Source organism: Megalobrama amblycephala, linkage group LG24 (genome assembly GCF_018812025.1).
Source record: "Megalobrama amblycephala isolate DHTTF-2021 linkage group LG24, ASM1881202v1, whole genome shotgun sequence".
Lineage (NCBI taxonomy): Eukaryota > Metazoa > Chordata > Actinopteri > Cypriniformes > Xenocyprididae > Megalobrama > Megalobrama amblycephala.
This window is the reverse complement of record NC_063067.1, coordinates 23,013,487-23,037,136: the sequence shown is the minus strand read 5'-3', so window position 1 is coordinate 23,037,136 and position 23,650 is coordinate 23,013,487. Positions and strand designations below refer to the sequence as shown.

Genomic DNA, 23,650 nt, shown 5'->3' with positions numbered 1-23,650 from the left:
TCATGAGAGACAGAGCGGATGCTGTTGTCTCTGATTACTGCGGGTTTGTGGTCTCGGTACAATGGCTTGATTCTCTCAGAGGACTTGATAATGCTGAGTAAACCAATCTTATCAAATCTGTCCTATTTTGGGACTTAAACTATAATGTAATGCGTGAAAACATGGATGTGCGTGTTGAGCATCTGAATGCATACTGTACGAAAGCCTGTATACATTTACACCGCTTCTCTGACAGAAAGTTGATACGACCTATATTTGTGGGAACAAAAAGATTACTCTAGAAAATGAAGAAAACATTTCTGCCACCTAGAGTATGACTTTTTTTATTTTGTTGCTACTTATTAAATTTCATTTAATGTTTTGACAAATGTATATATATATATAGAGAGAGAGAGAGAGTATATATACAGTATCGCACAGAAGTGAGTACACCCCTCATTTTTTAAATTTATTATATCTTTTCATGTGGCAACACTGAAGAAATGACACTTTGCTACAATGTAAAGTAGTGAGTGTACAGCTTGTATAACAGTGTAAATTTGCTGTCCCCTCAAAATAACTCAACACACAGTCATTAATGTCTAAACCGCTGACCACAAATGTGAGTACACCCCTAAGTGAAAATGTCCACATTGGGCCCAATTAGCCATTTTCTTGCCCTGGTGTCATGTGACTCGTTAGTGTTACAAGGTCTCAGGTGTGAATGGCGAGCAGGTGTGTTAAATTTGGTGTTATCGCTCTCACTCTCTCATACTGGTCACTGGAAGTTCAACATGGCACCTCATGGCAAAGAACTCTCTGAGGATCTGGAAAAAAAGAATTGTTGCTCTACATAAAGATGGCGTAGGCTATAAGAAGATTGCCAAGACCCTGAAACTGAGCTGCAAAACCATACAGCGGTTTAACAGGTCAGGTTCCACTCAGAACAGGCCTCGCCATGGTCGACCAAAGAAGTTGAGTGCACGTGCTCAGCGTCATATCCAGAGGTTGTGTTTGGGAAATAGACGTATGAGTGCTGCCAGTATTGCTGCAGAGGTTGAAGAGGTGGGGGGGGGGTCAGCCTGTCAGTGCACAGACCATACGCCGCACACTGTATCAAATTGGTCTACAATTGGTCAAGAAGGAAGCCTCTTCTAAAGATGATGCACAAGAAAGCCCACAAACAGTTTGCTGAAGACAAGCAGACTAAGGACATGGATTACTGAAACCATGTCCTGTGGTCTGATAAGACCGAGATAAACTTATTTGGTTCAGATGGTGTCAAGCGTGTGTGGTGGCAACCAGGTGAGGAGTACAAAGACAAGTGTGTCTTACCTACAGTCAAGCATGGTGGTGGGAGTGTCATGGTCTGGGGCTGCATGAGTGCTGCCGGCACTGGGGAGCTACAGTTCATTGAGGGAACCATGAATGAGCAGAGCATGATCCCCTCACCTTCAGGACACTGGGCCGCAGGGCAGTATTCCAACATGATAACGACCCCAAACACACCTCCAAGACGACCACTGCTTGGATAAAGAAGCTGAGGGTAAAGGTGATGGACTGGCCAAGCATGTCTCCAGACCTAAACCCTATTGAGCATCTGTGGGGCATCCTCAAACGGAAGGTGGAGGAGCGCAAGGTCTCTAACATCCACCAGCTCCGTGATGACACTTTGGGGTCCGAATTTGGACATGTTTCACTTAGGGGTGTACTCACTTTTGTTATTTTGAGAGGATAGCACATTTACACTGTTATACAAGCTGTACACTCACTAATTTACATTGTAGCAAAGTGTAATTTCTTCTGTGTTGTCACATGAAAATATAATAAAATATTTACAAGAATGTGAGGGGTGTACTCACTTCTTTGAGATATTGTATAATAGCCTATATGATCTTTTATCAATCTGGTTAATAATAGGCCTATTCGTACATTGGAAAAATAATATTTTTCAGAAGAGAAAATATCATAATTCATATTTTTAATTTAGTCTTTCATTAGAAATGTAAAACAGACTGAACTATAATATGACATACAATTACAAATATGTAGGCCTACTATTATAATGTAATATACAATATAATGTATAATATAATACAAATTTAATATAAAGTAATGTGGTTTTATATATATATATATATATATATATATAATGCAATAAACAACACTATTTATTCTTTATTTATTTAATACACCATGCCTTATTTACATTCCCTTGCGTTACACGGGAACATAGCTGTTCATATATTGTCTATTTTGTATAGTCTATTTTTTATATATTTTTTTTATTTTTCATTCACTTATTCTGTTTTATTTTATTTTTTTATTATCTGTCTTGTCGCAGTCATTCTGTCTGTGCTGTGGAAGCTCCTGTGTGTGTAAACAAACTCTCGCGCAGCTTTTGTCTAGAGGGCGCTAGTGGACTTCACAATGACGTATTTTTGAAGCGACGGAAGAGTTGTTTGTAGTACACATCGCATTTATTACACATCCATCACACCCTGAAGTCAAACACACAGGTAAAACAAAACACGCTCTTTATCATATAAAGCTGTTTAGTGGATATAATGTTTATCCCGAAACTCCAGCCTCGGGTTAAAGCGATGTTTACCGCGTGCTGTGAAGCTTGAATGATTGTGCATCAGTATGACAGATCAATCATTGCAGATCTGTTTAGACCTGTGATGACTTTAGAAGCTCTACTCTCATGTGCTTATCGTGCTTTAAGGAGAAGGAAGTGTGTGCTGATGCGATATTTTACATGTCACATGAAATGGAGGTGTTCATTGAGTGTGTGTTGGATGGGTCATATTCATATTCAAGATGTATCATCTGTCTTAAACATGCTTTTGCACATATGCATTAAGAAAAATCATTAAAGATAATGTCAACCTTACTGTGTTTTCCTATTTATAGATCTTAATCAAGTGGTGAATTATGGTGAGTTGTTCTTTCTTTCAGTGTTATTTCATTTCCATCTAGTTGTTCTATAGCAGGGGTTTCATGCTTTCAGATGCTACAGACCCCCAAATGTGATCAATCCCATCCTAACATTCAGTACTGTACTGTTAGATGTAGTATTTATTTATATCAGTTTATTTTAGTTGTTTTTATGTTAATCAAATTCCTATTTACTGATAAAGAAGTCAATCATGGAATTCTAGTGTTGTCTTCAGTAATGTATAGCAGATCCTTTAGACGTGACAGACCCCAACAGGAATGTTCTGTGCAGTTGTTTTGATAGAGAGAAATTAGATATTTCTAATTTAAATATTATTTGTTCTTCAGAGATTCTTCTTAAAATACAATAAGGATCAGCTGTATGCAAAGTGACCCACATTTTGTTTTTGACCATTGAAAATGGGCAATATTCAACAAATTGGACATGGAGCTGCATTGGGATCCTCATATCACTGGGATTGAACCTTAAAAATGAACTTACCAAAAAAAAAAAAAAAATGTTTAAAGGGTTAGTTCACCCAAAAATGAAAGTAATGTAATTTATTAATTACCCTCATGCCGTTCCACACCCGTAAGACCTTCGTTCAATCTTCAGGAACACAAATTAAGATATTTTTGTTGAAATCTGATAGCTCAGTGAGGCCTCCATAGCCAGCAATGGTACATTTCCTCTCTCAAGATCCATTAATGTACTAAAAACATATTTAAATCAGTTCATGTGAGTACAGTGGTTCAATATTAATATTATAAAGTGACGCAAATATTTTTTGTGCATCAAAAAAACAAAATAACTACTTGTATAGTGATGGCCGATTTCAAAACACTGCTTCAGGAAGCTTTCGTTGCGTTATGAATCTTTTGTGTCGAATCACCGCTAAAGTCACATGATTTCAGAAGTTTGCCGGTTTGACACGCGATCCGAATCATGATTCGACGCAAAAGATTCATAATGCTCTGAAGCTTCCTGAAGCAGTGTTTTGAAATCGGCCATCACTAAATAAGTCGTTATTTTGTTTTTTTGGCACACCAAAAATATTCTTGTCGTTTTATAATATTAATATTGAACCACTGTACTCACATGTAACTGACTTTAAACATGTTTTTAGTACATTAATGGATCTTGAGAGAGGAAGTGTTCATTGCTCCCTATGAAGGCCTCACTGAGCCATCGGATTTCAACTAAAATATCTTAATTTGTGTTCCGAAGATTAACGAAGGTCTTACAGGTGTGCCATGGCATGAGGGTGAGTAATAAATGACATTATTTTCATTTTTGGGTGAACTTAACCCTTTAAGAACCACAATCTAAAAGGATATTAAGATATATTTAATGAGAGACAGCAATGCAGACTTCCGAGGGGAAAAACATTTTTGGAACTCAATTGTTCCAAAAAACAAGATACATTTCTAGTTTCAACATTATTTCTTCTTTAGATATTCCTCTTTAAAAGAAGAAAAGTATCAGCTGTAAGTTTTTGACCCCAGAAAATGTGCACAATTTACCATTTTACTCATGGAGCCACATTAAGATCTCCATATATCTGGACTGAACCATCGAGGGCCTTTAAGATGAAGATACCAAAAGGAAAGTTTGTTAAGAACCAGAATCTAAAAGGATATTAAGATATCTCTAATACTTCTTGAGTTACAGGCATGCAAACCTGAGGCAAAAAACACAAGAAGTGCTTTTTGCAATTTTCGAACTGTCAATGTTGGCATATATAATGAAACAAAGATTGCTAAAGTCAACAGATTTTACTAATCGACCTACCAATCTCTGTGTAAAACTAAAATAATGATGCTGCCATCTTTCTAAAGTCATTTTTACACCCCTGTAATTTGGCTCCAATTCTCTCAGGTGAAAATAGTCAGTTTATACTGTGTAAAAATGAATAGTATGAAATACGCATAAAATATTTTGTTTCTATTGTTACATTATTTTCCTTTTTGTTCTACTCACTGTGGTACGGTACTAAATAAACCTATGCTGTTAGATTAATTAAATAAATTATTAAAAATTTATTTAATTAAAGTTCTTATTTCTTATTATTTTATTATTATAATTTAAAAAAAAATTCTATAAACATTTCCATGGGCCCCTCAGCACTCCCTTTCAGGGCCCCAGAGCTAAGTTTGAACACATCTGTGTGTTTGTGTGTGATCATCAGCACGGCCGTGTGAAGTTAAAGTCGAAGCGCGCAGCAGGAGGAGGAGAAGAGGAAGGAGAGAGAGCAGAAGCTGAAGGCGTTTGTGTCGGCTCGCGACGCTGTCCTGAATAAGGTTTGTTCTGCAGCGTATGAGGAATGAAGTCCCGCTCGAGTCAAAGTGTGTTAAAGTTTCTCTTTCTGTGTGTGTGTGTCAGAGGAGCGCTGGAGAACATGACGAGGAGGCTTTGCAGTTGACTCAGCAGCTCCTGTCCTCAAACCCGGACATCGCCACACTGTGGAACTACAGGAGAGAAGTGCTGCTGCAGCTGGAGTCGTTACGGTGAGAGACAGATCCAGCCATCATGTCAACCCATAACACACGCATGCTTTATTCAAGAAACAAGTGTTAGGTTGACTAAGGAATCAATTTTAATCCTGTTGAGGTATATTTACATGCATTGTTTTCATTCTCTCACCTGTGCTTTTCCTTGTATCTTCACCTGTGCTTTGTCACTCAATACTTGTCAACACCATCAGATACAACATATCAGTTCTGTCACAGCACATATTTCTGACGTGTGTTTAGTCTATCGTTCACTTTCATCACAGTCCAGAAAATCTTAGTGTTTACGGCTGATGGTGTGCAAAAATAACCATATTTGCATGTCATGCATGTATTAAATGTTAAATCCAAGTGAACTAAACTTTCTTTTAATATTTTAAATACTTACTATAAAAATATCTAAAAATTGTATTTGATCAAAACAGCTTATTTTCATTCCAGGGCTTTTATTTATTAATATTTACTTCTAAATGTTAAAATATTTTGCCAATATTGATTTAGTATCTAGATTTATGGCATGATTTATGTATATTATGCAAATCACACATGTATTAAATGCAAAATCCATTTTGTGTATTTGTTGAAATTAAATTGACTTAAAATGTATTATAAGAAATTAAGCATTGTTTCTTAATTTGATTTGAAATCAATACTTTTTCTTTCTGCCCAGGGCTTCTGAAAATTAGTTAAATACACTTATAATTATTATAATATTTTTCCAGTGTAATTTACCATTAATGCACTGATTCTTGAGATAAGGGACAAAACATGTTTTAGAAGTTAGTTTTTATTATTTATTAATACATTATTTTTAAACTGATATATTTGTAGGCAAAGGTCTCAGCTAATCATGTGAGGGAACAGGTTTTTCTGAAAATGTTTTTTTTTTTTTTTCACTTTAGAACTTAATGTGTGTCAACTCTGTCAGACGCATTAAAAAGCATGACATTTTAATTTGATCCATCCAACAACAGTGTAAAATCTTCAGTTATGTAATAATGGTGTTTAGTAAAGGAGCTAAGTGGGAAAAAAAAAAAAAAATCTCTAATTTTCTTTCTTGGGTTAGTGTTATTATGAACAATCCAGTTCTTAAATTCCTTAAATCTCCTCTCTGCTTTTTAATATTAAACATATATAACCAATGTTCTTAGGTAAATCAGACATGATATGCTATCGTGTAGTTCAGTTGATGTTTTAATATTTTAACACAATAAATTGAAAAAAAAAGAATAAGACATTTATTTCAAAATGAACAAAAACCTTCACCTGACGGTGCTAAATACTGACGGCGTTGACAAAAACTGACGGTGTTGACAAATAGTGACGTATTGACCAAAACTGACGGTGTTGACAAATACTGACATGTTGACAAAAACTGACGCCGTTGACAAATACTGATGCCGTTGACAAAAACTGACGCCGTCGTTGACAAAAACTGACGCCGCCGTTGACAAAATGCTGTTAACAAATACTGACGGAGTTGACAAATACTGACGGAGTTGACAAATACTGACGGAGTTGACAAAAACTGGGGGTGTTGATAAACACTGACGTGTTGATAAACACTGACGTGTTGACATACTGACATGTTGACAAATACTGACGGAGTTGACCAAAACTGACGGTGTTGACACATACTGTCGTGTTGACACATACTGTCGTGTTGACACATACTGTCGTGTTGACACATACTGATGGTGTTGACAAATACTGACGGAGTTGACAAATACTGATGGAGTTGACAAATACTGATGGAGTTGACAAATACTGATGGAGTTGACAAATACTGATGGAGTTGACAAATACTGAAGGAGTTGACAAAAACTGGGGGTGTTGATAAACACTGACGTGTTGACAAACACTGACGTGTTGACAAACACTGACGTGTTGACATACTGACATGTTGACAAATACTGACGGAGTTGACCAAAACTGACGGTGTTGACACATACTGTCGTGTTGACACATACTGTCGTGTTGACACATACTGTCGTGTTGACACATACTGTCGTGTTGACACATACTGATGGTGTTGACACATACTGACGACATTGACAAAAACTGATGGAGTTGACAAAAACAGTATATGTAAATAGAATCATGAAACAACATTAAAACAATTCCCCATATGCAGAAAACATATTAAATCACAATATATAGACTTTTTGAGATCCCCGTTAACCATCAGACATAAAACCTGAATATTTTTCCACCTTAACCACTTGTTGTACAATGGAGCAATTTTGTTTTCTTTCTCAGTTGTAGCTGCCTTAATGTAATATAATTAGTGTATAAATGTATATTTTTATGTATATTATTCACACAACCGTATTTGCATTGGTAAAGCCATTTAGTATTTCTATTTAAATAAAGGAAATTTATATAAAAATTCCTAACAAATCGTTATCATTATTATTATTATTTTGTATCAACATGATTCTGAAACAAAATAAAAGCACAATTAATTAAGAAGCTATAAAACTTACCAAAACCATTAATTACAAGAGAGTGTTTTGAAGACAGTGATCTGTTTGTCTGTGTGTCTAGAGAGAAAGATGAGGTACAGAAGCTGTACGAGTCTGAGCTGCACTTCATTGAGGCCTGTCTGAAAGTGAACCCCAAGTCTTACGGCTGCTGGCACCACCGCACCTGGGTGAACACACGCCTGCCCCAGCCTGACTGGACACGGGAGCTCGGTCTCTGCGACCGCTGCCTCGGCCTGGACGAACGCAACTGTAATGGAACGAGCAGGACCCATCCTAAGAATGCACTGTATATTTTTCTCTTTCCCTAACGTGTATTTGTTCCGTCTCTTTTCTCAGTCCACTGCTGGGATTACCGCCGCACAGTGGTGAAAGAGTCTGGTGTTTCTGTGGAGCAGGAGCTGCAGTTTACAGATCGGCTGATCGGCTCCAATTTCTCCAACTACTCCAGCTGGCATTACCGAAGCACGCTGTTACCTCAGCTCCACCCACAGCCGGCCCCTGACTCTGCCCCCAACACAAGCCCCTCCCCTACTGCCTCACCTCAGATTCACTCACACAGAGTCTGTGAGGAGCAGCTTCTGAAAGGTACATGAACTCAGTTTGAGCAGCATACAGTATGTGAGTATTAAGGCACTCAAGACTGTCTGTATGTCTTTAGCTTATAAACTGTACTGCTTAAAGCACTTCCAGAACACTGTATAGACCAGTATCAGTCAAATAGTGTATGAGCTCATGATGTTCACTACCATTAAAAGATTTGGGGTTGATAAGTTATTTTAATGTTTTTAATGTAGAAAGAAGTCACCAAGGCTGCATTTATTTGATCAAACATACAGTAAAAACAGTAACATTGTGAAATGTTATTAAATAGCTGTTTTCTATGTGAAAATATATTAAAGTGTAATTTATTCCTGTTTTTAGCATCATTACTCCAGTCTTCAGTGTCACATGATCCTTCAGAAATCATTCTAATATGCTGATTTGATGCTCAAGAAAGATTTCTGATTATTATCAATGTTTTTGCTGTTTAATATTTTAGTTGTAACCATGATACTTTTTTCAAGATTATTTGATGGAATTTACAAAGGAACAGCATTTATTTGAAAAACAAATCTTTTGTCAATTAATCAATGCAATGCATTGCTGTATAAAAGTATTCATTTCTTTTTATTATTTTTTATTATTATTTTTTTAATCATGTTGATCCCAAACTTTTGAACGGTAGTTCAGATCTGGCCTGCATCATTTTCTGATCCCATTCTTACTTATAGTTAGCTGTAAGGTTCTGTTCATTAAAAATCAAAACAAATATATATATTATTTATATATTTGCACACAAACATGACAAATATTAAAAATAAAAGGATTCCTCTCTGGAGAAGCATTCAGTCTTTCCGCTTGCAAATTCTGCCATGGTGCAAGCGCAACTGTCTTTTAAGGGGAATGGGAGATGAGACTCTGATTGGTTAATTGGATGTTATGCCCAAAACACACCCATGACTTATTAAGAGACTAGGTACAACCCTTTTAGGACCATGCACCTGGTGCGCCGACCATTTTTTCCATTATTATACTAGCAAAAGTGGATTCAGACAAGCCCTGAGGGCACCTGCGCCATGCGTTTCGATCAGTGGTCTCAAACTCAATTCCTGGAGGGCCTTAGCTCCAACCAGCTCCAACTCACACCTGTTTGAAAGTTTCTAGTAATCCTGAAGACCTGGATCAGGTGTGTTTGATTAGGGTTGGAGCTAAACTGTGCAGAGCTGTGGCCCTCCAGGGATTGAGTTTGAGACCACTGGCTTAGATCGTTAAAATTGGGCCCTTAGTCTCTTAGTAATAACATGATAATATGGTAAAGACTTGGAACTACTTCATATCTGTGCAAAAATAATCAACACTTCAGAATATCTGTCAGCCAGTAAGAATCAAGCATCTGTGGTATTTACAGAAATATTTGACCTCTGTTGACCAGTCAGATATATTTCAGTGAGCCACAAAACAAGATTTTGAAGTGATAATCTTTTTTTTCTCTAGAATATGAGCTGGCACATAATGCCTTCTTCACTGACCCCAACGATCAGAGCGCCTGGTTCTACTACCGCTGGCTGTTGGGCCGAGGTGAGTGAGTGAGTGTGTGTGTGTGTGTGTGTGTGTGTGTGTGTGTGTGTGTGTGTGTGTGTGTGTGTTTACTCCACATTTGACTTGACAAGTCTGCTCACCCCTGCTGTGTGTGTGTGTGTGTGTGTGTGTGCAGCGGAGCGAGAGGAGATGATCAGTTGTGTTTATGTCAGCCGGGAGGGTGAGAGGGTGTCTGTCGCCTTCTCCAAACCTGTTCAGGTAAGTGACTCCTGACTCCTCAAATCAACAGCATTGTTTCCCCAGAGCATGAGTGAACGAGTTTCTCTCTCTCAGGCGCTGTCGGTGGGTCTGATGCTGGTGTTGGACGGGCAGCCTCAGCAGGTGGAGTGGAGAAGCGCCCATCCGCGTTTCCGTCACAGTCCTGTCTGGGTATCCTTCACTTTGCCGTCAACAAGCAGTGCCATTCCTGTTTTAAAGAGCACCTGTTATGCTTGTTTCCATGTTTGAGCATGAAAAAGCTCTGCAAAGTCCCTCCAGCAGGAGTTATTCTCTAGATCAGTGTCACTGTTTCTGAACTCCCTTAAACACCTCCAGTTTTCTTCTGGGAATGAACATGTCACACATCCTTTGTTTGTAAAGCTGTAGCTTTATTTATTCATACACACACACACACACACACACACAGATCTTTAACCGTTTGTGTCAGCTGTGTGATCTTCCTCCCGGATCCATCGCTGACATGAGTAATGAACACAACCTGACCGTCCACTGGACAGAAAAACACACACACAGAGACTGTGCTCTCTACACCGGTGAGTGTCACACTGAAACGTGTGTGTGATGGATGGTTTGCCGGGGTCATTGTGGGGGAAAGCATGGTTTTGTGTTAAGTGAAGAGAAATGAAGACAGGGAGAGCGAGCGTGTGTAAACGTCTTTGTGTGTTTTAGGCTGTGCTGAAAGCTGGTGCAGAGACTCTGCCACTGATCAGGAACTCTTCAGGTACTGCTGTGTGTGTTTTTTTTGTGTGCTTTTAATTGTTTGATTTTTCTTTTTCTTTCGACAACTTAACCCTTCATCTTTCAGATATGCAGGTGAAGAGATGGCTTCGTAAGATTAATACTGTGCATATGCAACAAACAATAAAAGAAGCCATTTTATTGGCAACATGCACCTGTTCATGATTCTTAGCCTAATTAATGCACTACTGTTTAAAAGTTTAGGGTCAGTATGATTTTTTTTATTTATTTTTTTTTAAGGAAATTAATACTTTTATTCAGCAAAGATGCATTAAATTGATCAAAATTGACAGTAAAGACATTTATAATGCTACAGTACATTTCTATTTCAAATGAATGCTGTTCTTCTGAACTTTCTATTCATCAAAGAATCTTGAAAAAACTGTATCACAGTTTCCACAAAAATATGAAGCAGCAAAAACTGCTTTCAACATTGATAAAATCATAAATGTTTTTTGATCATCATTTGATGATCAGCATATTATAATGATTTCTGAAGGATCATGTGACACTGAAGATAGAAGTAATGATGCTAAAAATTCAGCTTTGATCACAGGAATAAATTACAGTTAAACATACACTGCCCGGCCAAAAAAAAAAAAAAAAAAAGTTGCTGTTTGGATTTTAATAGGCAAATACTTAAGAATCTATGAATGGATCATTATTACAGTGATTATTATGTTTCTATCATGTTATATGTTTGTTAACAGTTCTTTTAACCCTTAAAGATGGAGAGTTTAGCTTTTAATTTCTTAAACAACCATGTAGGAAGACACATCATGACCATATTCCAGGACAATGTCAATATTCACCAGGGTTAAAACTGTGAAAGAATGGTTCAGAGAGCATGGAGAATCATTTTCACACATGAATTGACACTGACCTTAATTTCATTGAAAGTCTTTGGGATGTGCTGGAGGAGACTTTACAGAGTGCTCACCTCTTGCATTGTCAATACAAGATCTTGACCAAAAATGTATGCACCTCTTGCATTGAAATAACATCACAACATTTATTTCCATCAAGAGGTGCATCGTTTTTTCGTCAAGATCCTGTATTGACAATGCAAAAGGTGAGCACATCCCAAAAACTTACACTGAGGTTAAGGTCAGTGCCAATTCATATGTGTAAATTATTCTTCATGCTCCCTCCCAACAATTCTTTCAAAATTTGAGCCTGATGAATCTTGACATTGTTATACTGGAATATGGTCATGATACATCTTAATACATTGTTGTTTAAGAAATGAAAAGCTACACACTCCATCTTTAAGGGTTAAAAGAACCATTGGCAAACATATAACATGATAGAAACACAATAATCACTGTAATAATGATCCATTCATAGATTCTTAAGTATTTGCCTTTTAAAATCCAAACAGCGACTTTTTATACACTGTGCAGTGTATATTCTCATAGAAAACAGCTATTTTACATTGTAATAATATTTCACTGTTTTTACTGTATTTTTGATCAAATAAATGCAGCCTTGGTGAGCATAAGAGCATTTTTCCTGACCTCAAACTTTTGAACAATAGTGTGTATATTAAAACACTAAGTTGAAAATATAAAAGTCTTAATTAAACATTCTGTATTTCTCAAAACACAGGAAAACCAAACACTGAACTGCAAATCTGCAATAATTGAATATTATAACAATTTTTCTTTCATGTGTAACTAACATGTACAGCAGGGATGGGCAACTCCAGTCCTGGAGGGCCAGTGTCCTGCAGTATCTCCATCCCTGATAAAAACTCACTTGCCTATAACTTTCTACTAATCCTAAAGACCTTGATTAGCTGGTTCAGGTGTGTTTGATTAGGGTTGGAGCTAAACTCTGCTGGGCAGTGGCCCTCCAGGACTGAAGTTGCCCATCCCTGTGATGTACAGTGTCCTTCTTATTCCTGTTTTGGCCATGGTAAAATTTTTGTCAAGCTTTGATAATTAAAGTTTCTACAAGTGATTCTTTTTTTCAAATACAACGCATAATGTAACAACTAACTGACAGGAATCACAGAGAAATCAGCCCAGTGCTCTGTCAGCAGGTTTGTGACCCGCCCTCCGCCTGTCAATCATCTTACAGATTCGGGTTTGCTGACATGTCTTTAGAGGGTGGGGCTTGGTTTCAGTTAGAATGAAACTGTTATAATGTCTGCAGTGTTAAAAATAATACATTAAATATAACACATTAATTTTGACAGACTTATCCGCCATACATTTTATACAGTATCCTAGTTCAATGTGAATAATTGCATTTTTAAAGTGCTTGTATATTAATGTAATTAAACTATCTGAAAAGATAATGTAATTACAATTTATTTTAACACATAATTCAATTATTTGTATTATTTGTATGACAATTATTACTTAAAATTTTCATGTTTGTAACCGGTGTCATGTGTTTATAATTGAGAACATTATTTACAAACCAGTATAATGTCAGTAGTTCATTTAGTAAGTGTAAGTAAATGATTAATAAACTATTTAAACTATTTACATCTTATTATTTAGACACATTTGATTGTGTGTTAGTAAATGTTTTATTAACACATATTCCTACTGCAATTCATGATTAATTCAGGTAGTTATAAAACATTTAGTATCATTAACATTTTGTGAGCTCATTAAAGTGAGGACATTTATGCTTTGTAAAGCTAAATGAGATTTAAAGGTTCAGTGATCTTCTGCACTGCTGTTCTCTAATGTTTTAAAGTTAGTACCGAGGTAGTTTTGACCTAGGAATATGTTAATAAAGCATTTATTAACACACTGAGTAACTAATACTATATGTCTAAATAATAAGATGCATAAATGTACATTTAAAATTTTATTAATCATTTACTTACACTTCCTAAATGATCTTATGAACCACTGACAACTCCTAAATTACTGGTTTGTGAATAATGAATACATAATTTAGAAATGATAAATTGATCATTAATAAAGTATGAAAATACAATTATTAAACTCATTATAGATATGCTTATAAATCAAGAACAAAGCATTTATAGCTGTATTTATAAATGCTTACTAATGTCTATTAATGTTTTATAAATGATGAATTAACTATTTACTAATGCTTAACTAATGCTTCATAGCGTGAGTTATTCTAAAGTGTTACCCAATTATTACTTCAAATTTTCATGTTTGTAACCGGTGTCATGGTGAGAAGTATAATGGCCTACTAACGTTTGGTTGTGTCGGGACAAATGAATCATCAGAATTCAGATACATTTTAAACCTCCTTTTGGTGACATCCTCAATTGGAATATCAAATTAAAAAAAACATTTTTTTTTTTTTGTCATTCTAAAAATCCCCCAAAAAGTCTCACTATATTTACCTTCATATAAATAACAGAAGTCTTTGGTTTGTGTGTTGCAGGAGTGAGCTGTCGGTTGAGAAAGGTTCAGTGCTACAGGCTGAGCTTCAGTCCTGCAATCAGCTGCTGGAGCTCGAACCTCAGAACAAATGTAAGTGTGTGTGTTTTCATATGGGTGTGCATACATATTTCACATAGTATTTCTATTTCCTGCTGTCTCTTTGACAAAAGAAACTGTGTTTCAGGGTGTCTGCTGACAGTCATACTCCTCATGAGAGCTCTGGATCCTCTAGGCCACGAGAAAGAGACTCTGGCACATTTTCAAACCCTTAAAGTGAGAACATACTACTGCAACCTCAATAATGAGATGTGCTCTGCCAACTGGAAATAATGAGGCACAAACAATACATCATATTTGTTATCAGGAAACAAGCCTTGGCTTTCAGGTCTTGGTTTATACTCCAATAATGTGTGGCACAAATTATGTGCGGAGTTGAACACTGGTTTAGGTGTTTGTTCAGATCACTAACCCCTCACTATGGTCAATAGTAATAGTGATGTTTGCCTTTGTAAGCCATATAATTGGTGTTTTTCTCGCTCTCGGTGTCACAGGAAGTGGACCCCATGCGCTCTTCCTACTACAGTGACCTGTGCAGCAAGTTTCTGATTGAAAACACCATTCTGAAAATGGAGTATGCAGAGGTGCGAGTGTTTAGCCTTTCCAATAAGGTAAGAGTGGCCAACCCTGCTCCAAAAACATTATTATAGTTTTTATTTTTTAAATGATATAGATTTATTTTCAATTATACTTTCCAATGAAGGTTTCTTGTTCTTAATTTTTGTTTTCTTATTTTCTTCATTTATGTTCTCATTTATCAATATATGATGGAGACATCTTCTTAATGCATATTTCATATAACAAATAAACATTCATAAATCAAGTTCAGGCAGGACTTTTAAAATTTAACTACCCTTTTCTGTTATTTGGGGGTAATTTTAAAGTCAGTATGAATTTTGTATTTATTTATTTTCTTAATGCAGATTACTGGTCTTATTGTGAACAATTTATTTATTTTTTATTTTTTTATTTTTAATAAAATGGCTTTATAATCTTTAATCAAATTTATTTAATGCAAGACTGTCAATTGCAAACCAGTTGCTTTCAGATCTGCCTTCATTAATACAACACTATTATTTTTTATAATTTTATTTTATATAGTTTCATAGGGATGAATATTTTAGTTTCTCTTTTTTTAAAAAAAAAAATCTTTATTTCAGTTTCTTAAAGTTTTTTTTTAATAGTTAAAATTTGTATTTACGATTGGTTTATATCTGTTCATTTAACTAAATTAAACTAAACTAAACATTAAAATATGTGAGGTTGGAGTTATTAAAGTAAAATGTGTATTGTAAAAAGTATTCCCAGACATCATCAGGATGATTTATAAAGAGCATGTCATTGTGTGCTTGTGTAATGAGCCTGACTAAATTGTTTAAATATCTTCACCCGTGTGAAATTGATGTTGCACATGAACGTCAGGAAAGAAATGTCATGAGTAATGTACAGTGTATTCGTCTTACTCAACCATTTGCACGTGAGATATAATTGTCGTTTGACTTAAATCTTTTACAGGCCTTTCAGCCATTTAATAGAGCACGTTTTGAATACGATATCCTGTTAAAAATCAGCAATTTAGTTTTAAAACGTTTACTCCAATTAAGAATAACATTGGAATGAAATACAGTAGACTGGAGGTGTGAATTCAACATTTTATTTAACAAATCTTTATTCATTCTGGTGTAAATAAAACAAAATGTACAAATAAATATGTCTCTTTCTCAATTTCCAGTGAATGTAATGAAAAGCTTTGTTGTGGGTGTATTTTATTTAATGTTGTTGCTATTCATGATTTCATTTCACTGTGGCATAAATTCTCTTCTATACAAGGAATGACAAACTACAAATAAATTTTTTTTGGGGTGTGCCTGTTAAAGTTTAAGAAATAGATGTATTGTCAGATTCACTGTGCAGTTACATAGATACTCCCATGTGGGTGTTCTGAATCACAGTAAAAACACACAGCTCTTTCTTGTTTCTGTCAGCATAGTGACAACAGCAGTTACACCCTGATTATCAGACCACACGTATCACAATAATCCACCTCACAATCTATATTACCAGTATTACACCAACCCATGCTTTACTTATTTCAGGCCCTGTTTCCACCTGGTATTTAGATGCGTTTTGGTCGATCGGATCACAAGCGGGGAAGGAGACACATTCCCGTTTAAACTTGGTGTTTTAATCTGTCTCTTTTGTCCACTTTTAACCACTTCTGTCCTGATTTCTTTGAGGGGAGGGTCTATTGGTGGGTAAATGTATGGGTTTTTTTTTTTTTTCAGATCTTTCGATCTAATGGATGAAATAAGCTCACGCAATTTACATAAGAACCTACCAGAGATGACGGAAAACATATGGAGAACATCAGCTTTCATTTCTGCTCTGACAGCCACAAGACCAGCTGAACGCTGTGAGTGTGTGTTAGAAATCAGGAATGAAGAGAGAACATTGTGCTTGGTACATTTTTCATCTTCAAACCAAACTTGAGTCTTCAGCCGACAAAGTTTAAACCCCATCTGACTAGCATGTTTCCTATAATGTTTACACATTAGGACAGTAGACAGAGAGTAGAAGGTCTTTAGTGTCTGTTTGAACACATTCGACCACATGAGCATTTACACTACGAAAGCAAATGTGTTTTCAACTACCTCTGGAAGAGGTCAAAAGTGGACAAGCTCAAAATGTTTTAGATCCCGTTTACACCTGCATTTAGTGTCGTCCACTTGTGATCTGATCAACCAACACACTTCTTAATACCAGGTGGAAACAGGCCCTTACTTTCAAACAGTAGCTCTCTGAGTTTCTCTGGCGTTGACCCCATCCTTCTGCAGAACAAGTTCCATCTGTTTCAGTCAATGTTGCAATGCTTGAAACCAAATTTTACCTTGGAATATCTTGCAGTTAGACATCTTTTTTGTCTCTCTCTCTCTCCTACTTCAGAACCTGACGACCTTGTGTCACCTCGATCAGCTTCTCTTGGTGACCCATATCAACCTCTCCTCCAATCAACTTGTGCGGCTGCCACCTCAGTTTGCCATGTTGCAGTGCCTAGAGGTGAACCCATGCTTCTTTTCTTCATCATTTCCCACAAATAACTGTTAGGCACCATTCACACAGAATGCGTTTTTGCTGTTAAAAATGTGAGAAGCAGGTTATTGGAACGAAAAAAAAATGCAGGCTCTTGAGATCTGTCCTTTACATGCTATCTGCAAGCGATCACATCATTACCGTATGGCACAATCTGATTGGCCTCTGCTGATACTGCAGCCAATGAGATTGCTTGCTCGACATTAAATAGTCTGGTTCAGTGTTTGCTGCAATGTAGTCCTGCAGCGCTATTAGAGTTCCTCTGAACCCCTCCACCTCCCCAGCTCCACCTGCCTAGATCCGTATGCCTGTTTATGCAGCAGCAGCAGAGTCCATATTTGCTCTGCAGCAGCAATAATCAGCAGCAGTAGCAGACTTAGCCTACCAAGGCCAAATAACATTACCATATTCAATAACATGGTAAAACTATTCTGAGACTTGTCATGATTGAAGTTCTTTTAACTTTAGAGCTGCATTTTTAGACCACCGTGCCATGCGTGAGTTGCTGCAAAAGATGCGAGCCACAAGTGCAACAGTTAAAGATGTCCGTCTAGTGCAGGAATGGGCAACTCCGGTCCTGGAGGGCCAGTGTCCTGCAGAGTTTATCTCCATCCCTGATAAAAACTCACTTGCCTATAACTTTCTACTAATCCTAAAGACCTTGATTAGCTGGTTCAGGTGTGTTTGATTAGGGTTGGAGCTAAACTCTGCTGGGCAGTGGCCCTTCAGGACTGAAGTTGCCCATCCCTGGTCTAGTGTGTTTTTGCACAGACAATTGAACAATTCCCTAACTCAGTGTTTCTTTGAAATGATTGCATTAGTAAGGTGAATTGTGCTTCATATGGAGTGGTTTAATTCTTCAGGTGCTGGAGGCCGATGATAATGCCATTGAAAGTCTGGAGGGACTATATCATCTGCCTAAACTAGAGGAGGTTTCTCTGAAGAACAATCGTATCCTTTTCTCCAAATATATATATATATATATATATATATATATATATATATATATATATATATATATATATATATATATTTACTACCCCCATTTACTACCATAAAAGGAAAAATACACACATATATATATATTTAAAGAAATTAATACTTTTTTTCAGCAAGGCTATATTATATTGAATATATGTATAAGTATATATGTATGTTGAATATATGTATGAATATATGTCAAGAAATGTATAATAATACAAAAAAAAATAATTCAGAATAAATTTTGTTCTTTTGAACCTTCTGTTCATCATAGAATCCTGAAAAAAACCCATAAAAATATATAGCAGCACAACCAAATCAGCATATTTTTAATAATATGTCATATTATAACTACTTTTACTGTATTTTGATCAAATTAAATGCAGTCTTGGTGAGCAGAAGAGACTTTTTTTCAAAAACATGAAAGTATCTTACTGACCATAAACTTTTGAATGCTAGTATAAATAAATATTAAACATACATATATTAAATATTAAACAATATTAAAACATATAAATTAAACATAATACTACAGGACTATAGTTACATTGTTTCTTTTACTAGTTAAGAATGTTGTAATGTACTGTATTGGTTACACTTTATTTGAATGGTCCACTTTAGACATTCTGCTGACTGTAAGTGTGCAACTTCGAATCTATCTCAGACCTTCTTATCTGAGATTGTTAGTGTGTAATTTACATTTTTGTGTGTAATGTAATTTTTGTAACTGTTAAAAGAGTTTTCTTAATGCATTTCTCAGAAATCTGTAAACTGTCTGTTCTTGAATCATTGGCGTCCTGCATGAAACTGACCAGACTGGATCTGCGTGGAAACCCTGTCCACAAAACTGCCAACATAGAGTCTGAGCTGAGCCAGCTGTTGCCATTGGTTACTGCCCTGTCCCTTTGATGTGTGTGTCTGTGTGTGTTTGTGTGTGTGTGTCTGTGTGTGTCTATGTGACTTACTACATGTACTGCCTTAGAGACTAATTAGAGCTCACTAACCATTTCTAAACCTGTACCTCATGTGCTGAACCTAAACAGACTTAAAGCGATAGTTCACCCACAAATGAAAAGTCAGTTATTTAACTGTATTTTGTTAGGCCATATGATATTTTGATGAATGTTCATGCTTTTCCATACAGTGACAGTCCTAATTTAATTAAAATAAATGAGCATTTAACTTCAGACGCATTTCACAGAACCTGAGAAAAAAACTTTCATTTTTTGGTGAACTGTGCCTTTAAAAACAGTCTGCATCCTGTCTGTGTGTTTGTGTGTGATAAATGACGGTTCACAATCACATTTGACCTCTATAAACCCCACACTGCATGCTGATGGAGAAAATGTTTTGCAACATTCTGCTTGTTACTTTTAGCGCTTGAAGTTCTGAAGGTCAGGTCATGTTTTGGGCAGAGATATTGTTCTTGCGAATGTATCTGTGAAGATACAGTTAGCTTCTTGTACTGTATGAATTATACACCATTTTAGCTCTGCAAAAGTCATCCATCTGTGGTATGTGTAAGCTGCAGGTAAAAATGCCAATAAAGAAACATGTCTCTTCCCCATATCTGTGTCTATTTGGTCTAGTGCTTTGAGGGCGTCACACTAAATATTAGTCTGTGGGCTCTTATAAAAGAGTATTGTTCAGATGGAAGATGAGTGTTATGCTGTGTTTGTGCAAATATGACTGCAAGCACCCAATGGAATGTGCTTTATATCAATGAGATTATTTGTTCAGTCAACGTAGATACAGATATCATCTTTAGTATGTTCAAAAGCAGTGGGTAGACATATTTATAACTTATAAATTAAAAAAGAAAATTTTAACCACCAGGACTCTTCCTAGAGTTTGCCCCCTGGCCAAACTGAGCGATCGTGGGAGAAGGGCCTTGAGTCAGGGAGGTGACCAAGAACCCGATGGTCACTCTGACAGAGCTCCAGTGTTTCTCTGTGGAGAGAGGAGAACCTTCCAGAAGAACAACCATTTCTGCAGCACTCCACCAATCAGGCCTGTATGGTAGAGTGGCCAGACGGAAGCCACTCCTCAGTAAAAGGCACATGACAGTCTGCCTGGAGGACTCTCAGACCATGAGAAACAAAATTCTTTGGTCTGATGAAACAAAGATTGAACTCTTTGGCCTGAATAGCAAGCGGCATGTCTGGAGGAAACCAGTCACTGCTCATCACCTGGCCATGTTTGTAGAATTTCGAGGAGGAAGTAATGAATTTAATCCCTTTTGGTATAAGGCTGTAACATAAAATGTGGAAAAAGTGAAGCACTGTGAATACTTTATGGATGCACTGTATGTTTCTTGAGCAGTACTTACAGTAATATTGCTGTCTCTGTTGATTCATAATACATTCATAACAGAGCACGTTTCTGCATGTGTTAAGAACTGGTTTTTATGAAATGTGACATTGCATTTTTATAATTACTAAAGGACTATGAAAATTCAAAAGACTGATTGAAGGTGAATCATGCATTTCAGTTACATCAGGGATGGGCAACTTCGGTCCTGAAGGGCCACTGTCCTGCAGGTTTTAGCTCCAACCATGATGAAACTCACCTGCCTGTAGCTTTCTAGTAATCCTAAGAATGTTGATTAGCTTGTTCAGGTGTGTTTGATTAGGGTTGGAGCTAAACTCTGCAGGACAGTGGCCCTCCAGGACTAACTAACTAACTAACTAACTAACTAACTAACTAACTATCTATCTATCTATCTATCTATCTATCTATCTATCTATCTATCTATCTATCTATCTATCTATCTATCTATCTATCTATCTATCTATCTATCTATCTATCTGTCTGTCTGTCTGTCTGTCTGTCTGTCTGTCTGTCTGTCTGTCTGTCTGTCTGTCTGTCTGTCTGTCTGTCTGTCTGTCTGTCTGTCTGTCTGTCTGTCTGTCTGTCTGTCTGTCTGTCTGTCTGTCTGTCTGTCTGTCTGTCTGTCTGTCTGTCTGTCTGTCTGTCTGTCTGTCTGTCTGTCTGTCTGTCTGTCTGTCTGTCTGTCTGTCTGTCTGTCTGTCTGTCTGTCTGTCTGTCTGTCTGTCTGTCTGTCTGTCTGTCTGTCTATATATCTATCTGTGTGTGTGTGTGTGTGTGTCTATCTATCTAAATTCAAATTCAAATGTACAGGAGATTGAATCAGTTTATATGTGGAATAATCTGAGCACAACGAAACCACAAGACCTACCAATACATGATGGAGAAATCTGGACAAAACATTTTGAAAATTTATATAAAGAAATCCCACCAAAACAACTCAATGGCAATTATAATCTGATCAACCAAAATCTACAAATTTATGAAGATCCACTCGACTTCCCAATTACACATGAAGAATTAACAAATAAACTCAAAAGCCAAAAATGTAAGAAATCTTGTGGTGCTGACAGCATTCTGGGTGAAATGCTGAAACACAGCACACCTGAGCTGCAGACGGCTGTGCTCAAATTATTCAACATTGTACTTAGTTCAGGCTGTTTTCCTGACATCTGGAGCCAAGGACTTATTACCCCAATTCATAAGAGTGGGAATAAATTGGACCCTAATAATTTCAGAGGCATTTGTGTGAGCAGTAATCTGGGGAAGTTATTTAGCAGTATTTTAAACAATAGAATTGTAAACTTCCTTACCGAACACAATGTCCTGAGTCCGGGTCAGATTGGCTTCCTTCCAAATCACAGAACAACCGACCACATTTACACCCTATACACCCTAATCAATAAACACGTAAAACAGACCAAAAATGGAAAAATATTTGTATGCTTTGTCGATTTCAAAAAAGCATTTGATTCTATTTGGCACGACGGATTATATTACAAACTTTTACAAAGCGGTGTAGGGGGTAAAGCTTATGACATTATTAAATCAATGTATTCGAACAACAAATGTGCAATACGAATTGGCAACAAACATACAGAATTCTTCACCCAGAAGACAGGACTGCGGCAGGGCTGTAGCCTGAGTCCAACGCTGTTCAACATTTACATTAATGAACTAGCGGTGCAGCTGGAACGGTCTACAGCTCCCAGACTCACTCTACAAGACAAGAATATCAAGCTCTTGCTGTATGCAGATGATCTGGTGCTGCTGTCACCCACTGCATCGGGGAGTTTCAGTATGGCAGTGAATGCTCTCAAAGATAAAGCTCGAAGAGCTCTATACGCCATCAAGAAAAAATTCCAAAACATTGATTTACCAATTCCAATCTGGTGTAAAATCTATGATAGTGTGATTCAGCCCATTGCGCTGTATGGAAGTGAGGTTTGGGGTCCACTCAGTGATCAGAGCTACACTAGATGGGACAGACATCCAACAGAAGCCCTACACACAGAATTCTGCAAAATGATCCTAAAATTACAAAGAAGAACACCCAACAATGCATGTAGGGCAGAATTAGGCCGATTCCCATTGATTATTAATATGCAAAAAAGATCCCTCAAATTCTGGATGCATCTAAAATCAAGTCCCACAGAATCGCTACATTTTAAAGCATTACAAACCCAAGAACGGAACCCCGAAAAGAGTCCCCTCAGTCAGCTGGTGCTGAGACTTACTAACCTGACTAACTCTACTAACACTAACCAGTCTCAGACCAGCACTGCTTCTCCAAACATCAAAATAAACCAAATTATCAAACAATCTAAAAATACATATCTGGAACATTGGGATGAGGAAACTAAAACACAAAGTAAATTACAATTCTATCGAACTCTGAAATCAAATTATGAATTAGAAGAATATCTCCAAAGTGTCAAAGACACAAAGCAGAGACGGATCCTGACCAAGTACAGGCTCAGTGAGCACAGTCTAGCCATCGAGACCGGCACACACAGAAAGAGCTGGTTACCCAGAGAGCAAAGGGTGTGTGTTCACTGCAGGACAGGAGAGATCGAGACAGAGATGCACTTCCTCCTTCACTGCCACAAATACATATCAATTAGAGATCTCTACCTCACAAAATTTTGTAACGTAATAAAGAACTCTCTAATAGATAAGTGAACAAATAAAGTTAATATTAGGAGAGGGACCAACAGCAGCACTGGCTGCGAGATACGTGTGGATGTGCCACAGCCTGAGAGACAGCAGGTGAATGTGTGTAATGTGTGTGTCTGACCTCAG

The 23,650-nt window shown here is 36.9% G+C and overlaps 1 protein-coding gene across 1 annotated transcript; it reads left to right on the top strand.

Annotated features, from left to right (window-relative positions):
* Window positions 1-2: 2 nt before the first annotated feature.
* On the top strand, window positions 3-20,087 carry rabggta (Rab geranylgeranyltransferase subunit alpha). The gene is given in 17 exon segments (XM_048177700.1): window positions 3-56; window positions 5,109-5,132; window positions 5,134-5,220; window positions 5,303-5,427; window positions 7,978-8,165; window positions 8,253-8,501; window positions 9,951-10,034; window positions 10,171-10,253; window positions 10,329-10,424; window positions 10,702-10,807; window positions 10,944-10,995; window positions 14,394-14,482; window positions 14,577-14,665; window positions 14,944-15,060; window positions 17,393-17,506; window positions 18,403-18,490; window positions 19,281-20,087. Coding segments are annotated over 17 exon segments (1,794 nt in total). The 3' UTR covers window positions 19,430-20,087.
* Window positions 20,088-23,650: the final 3,563 nt, after the last annotated feature.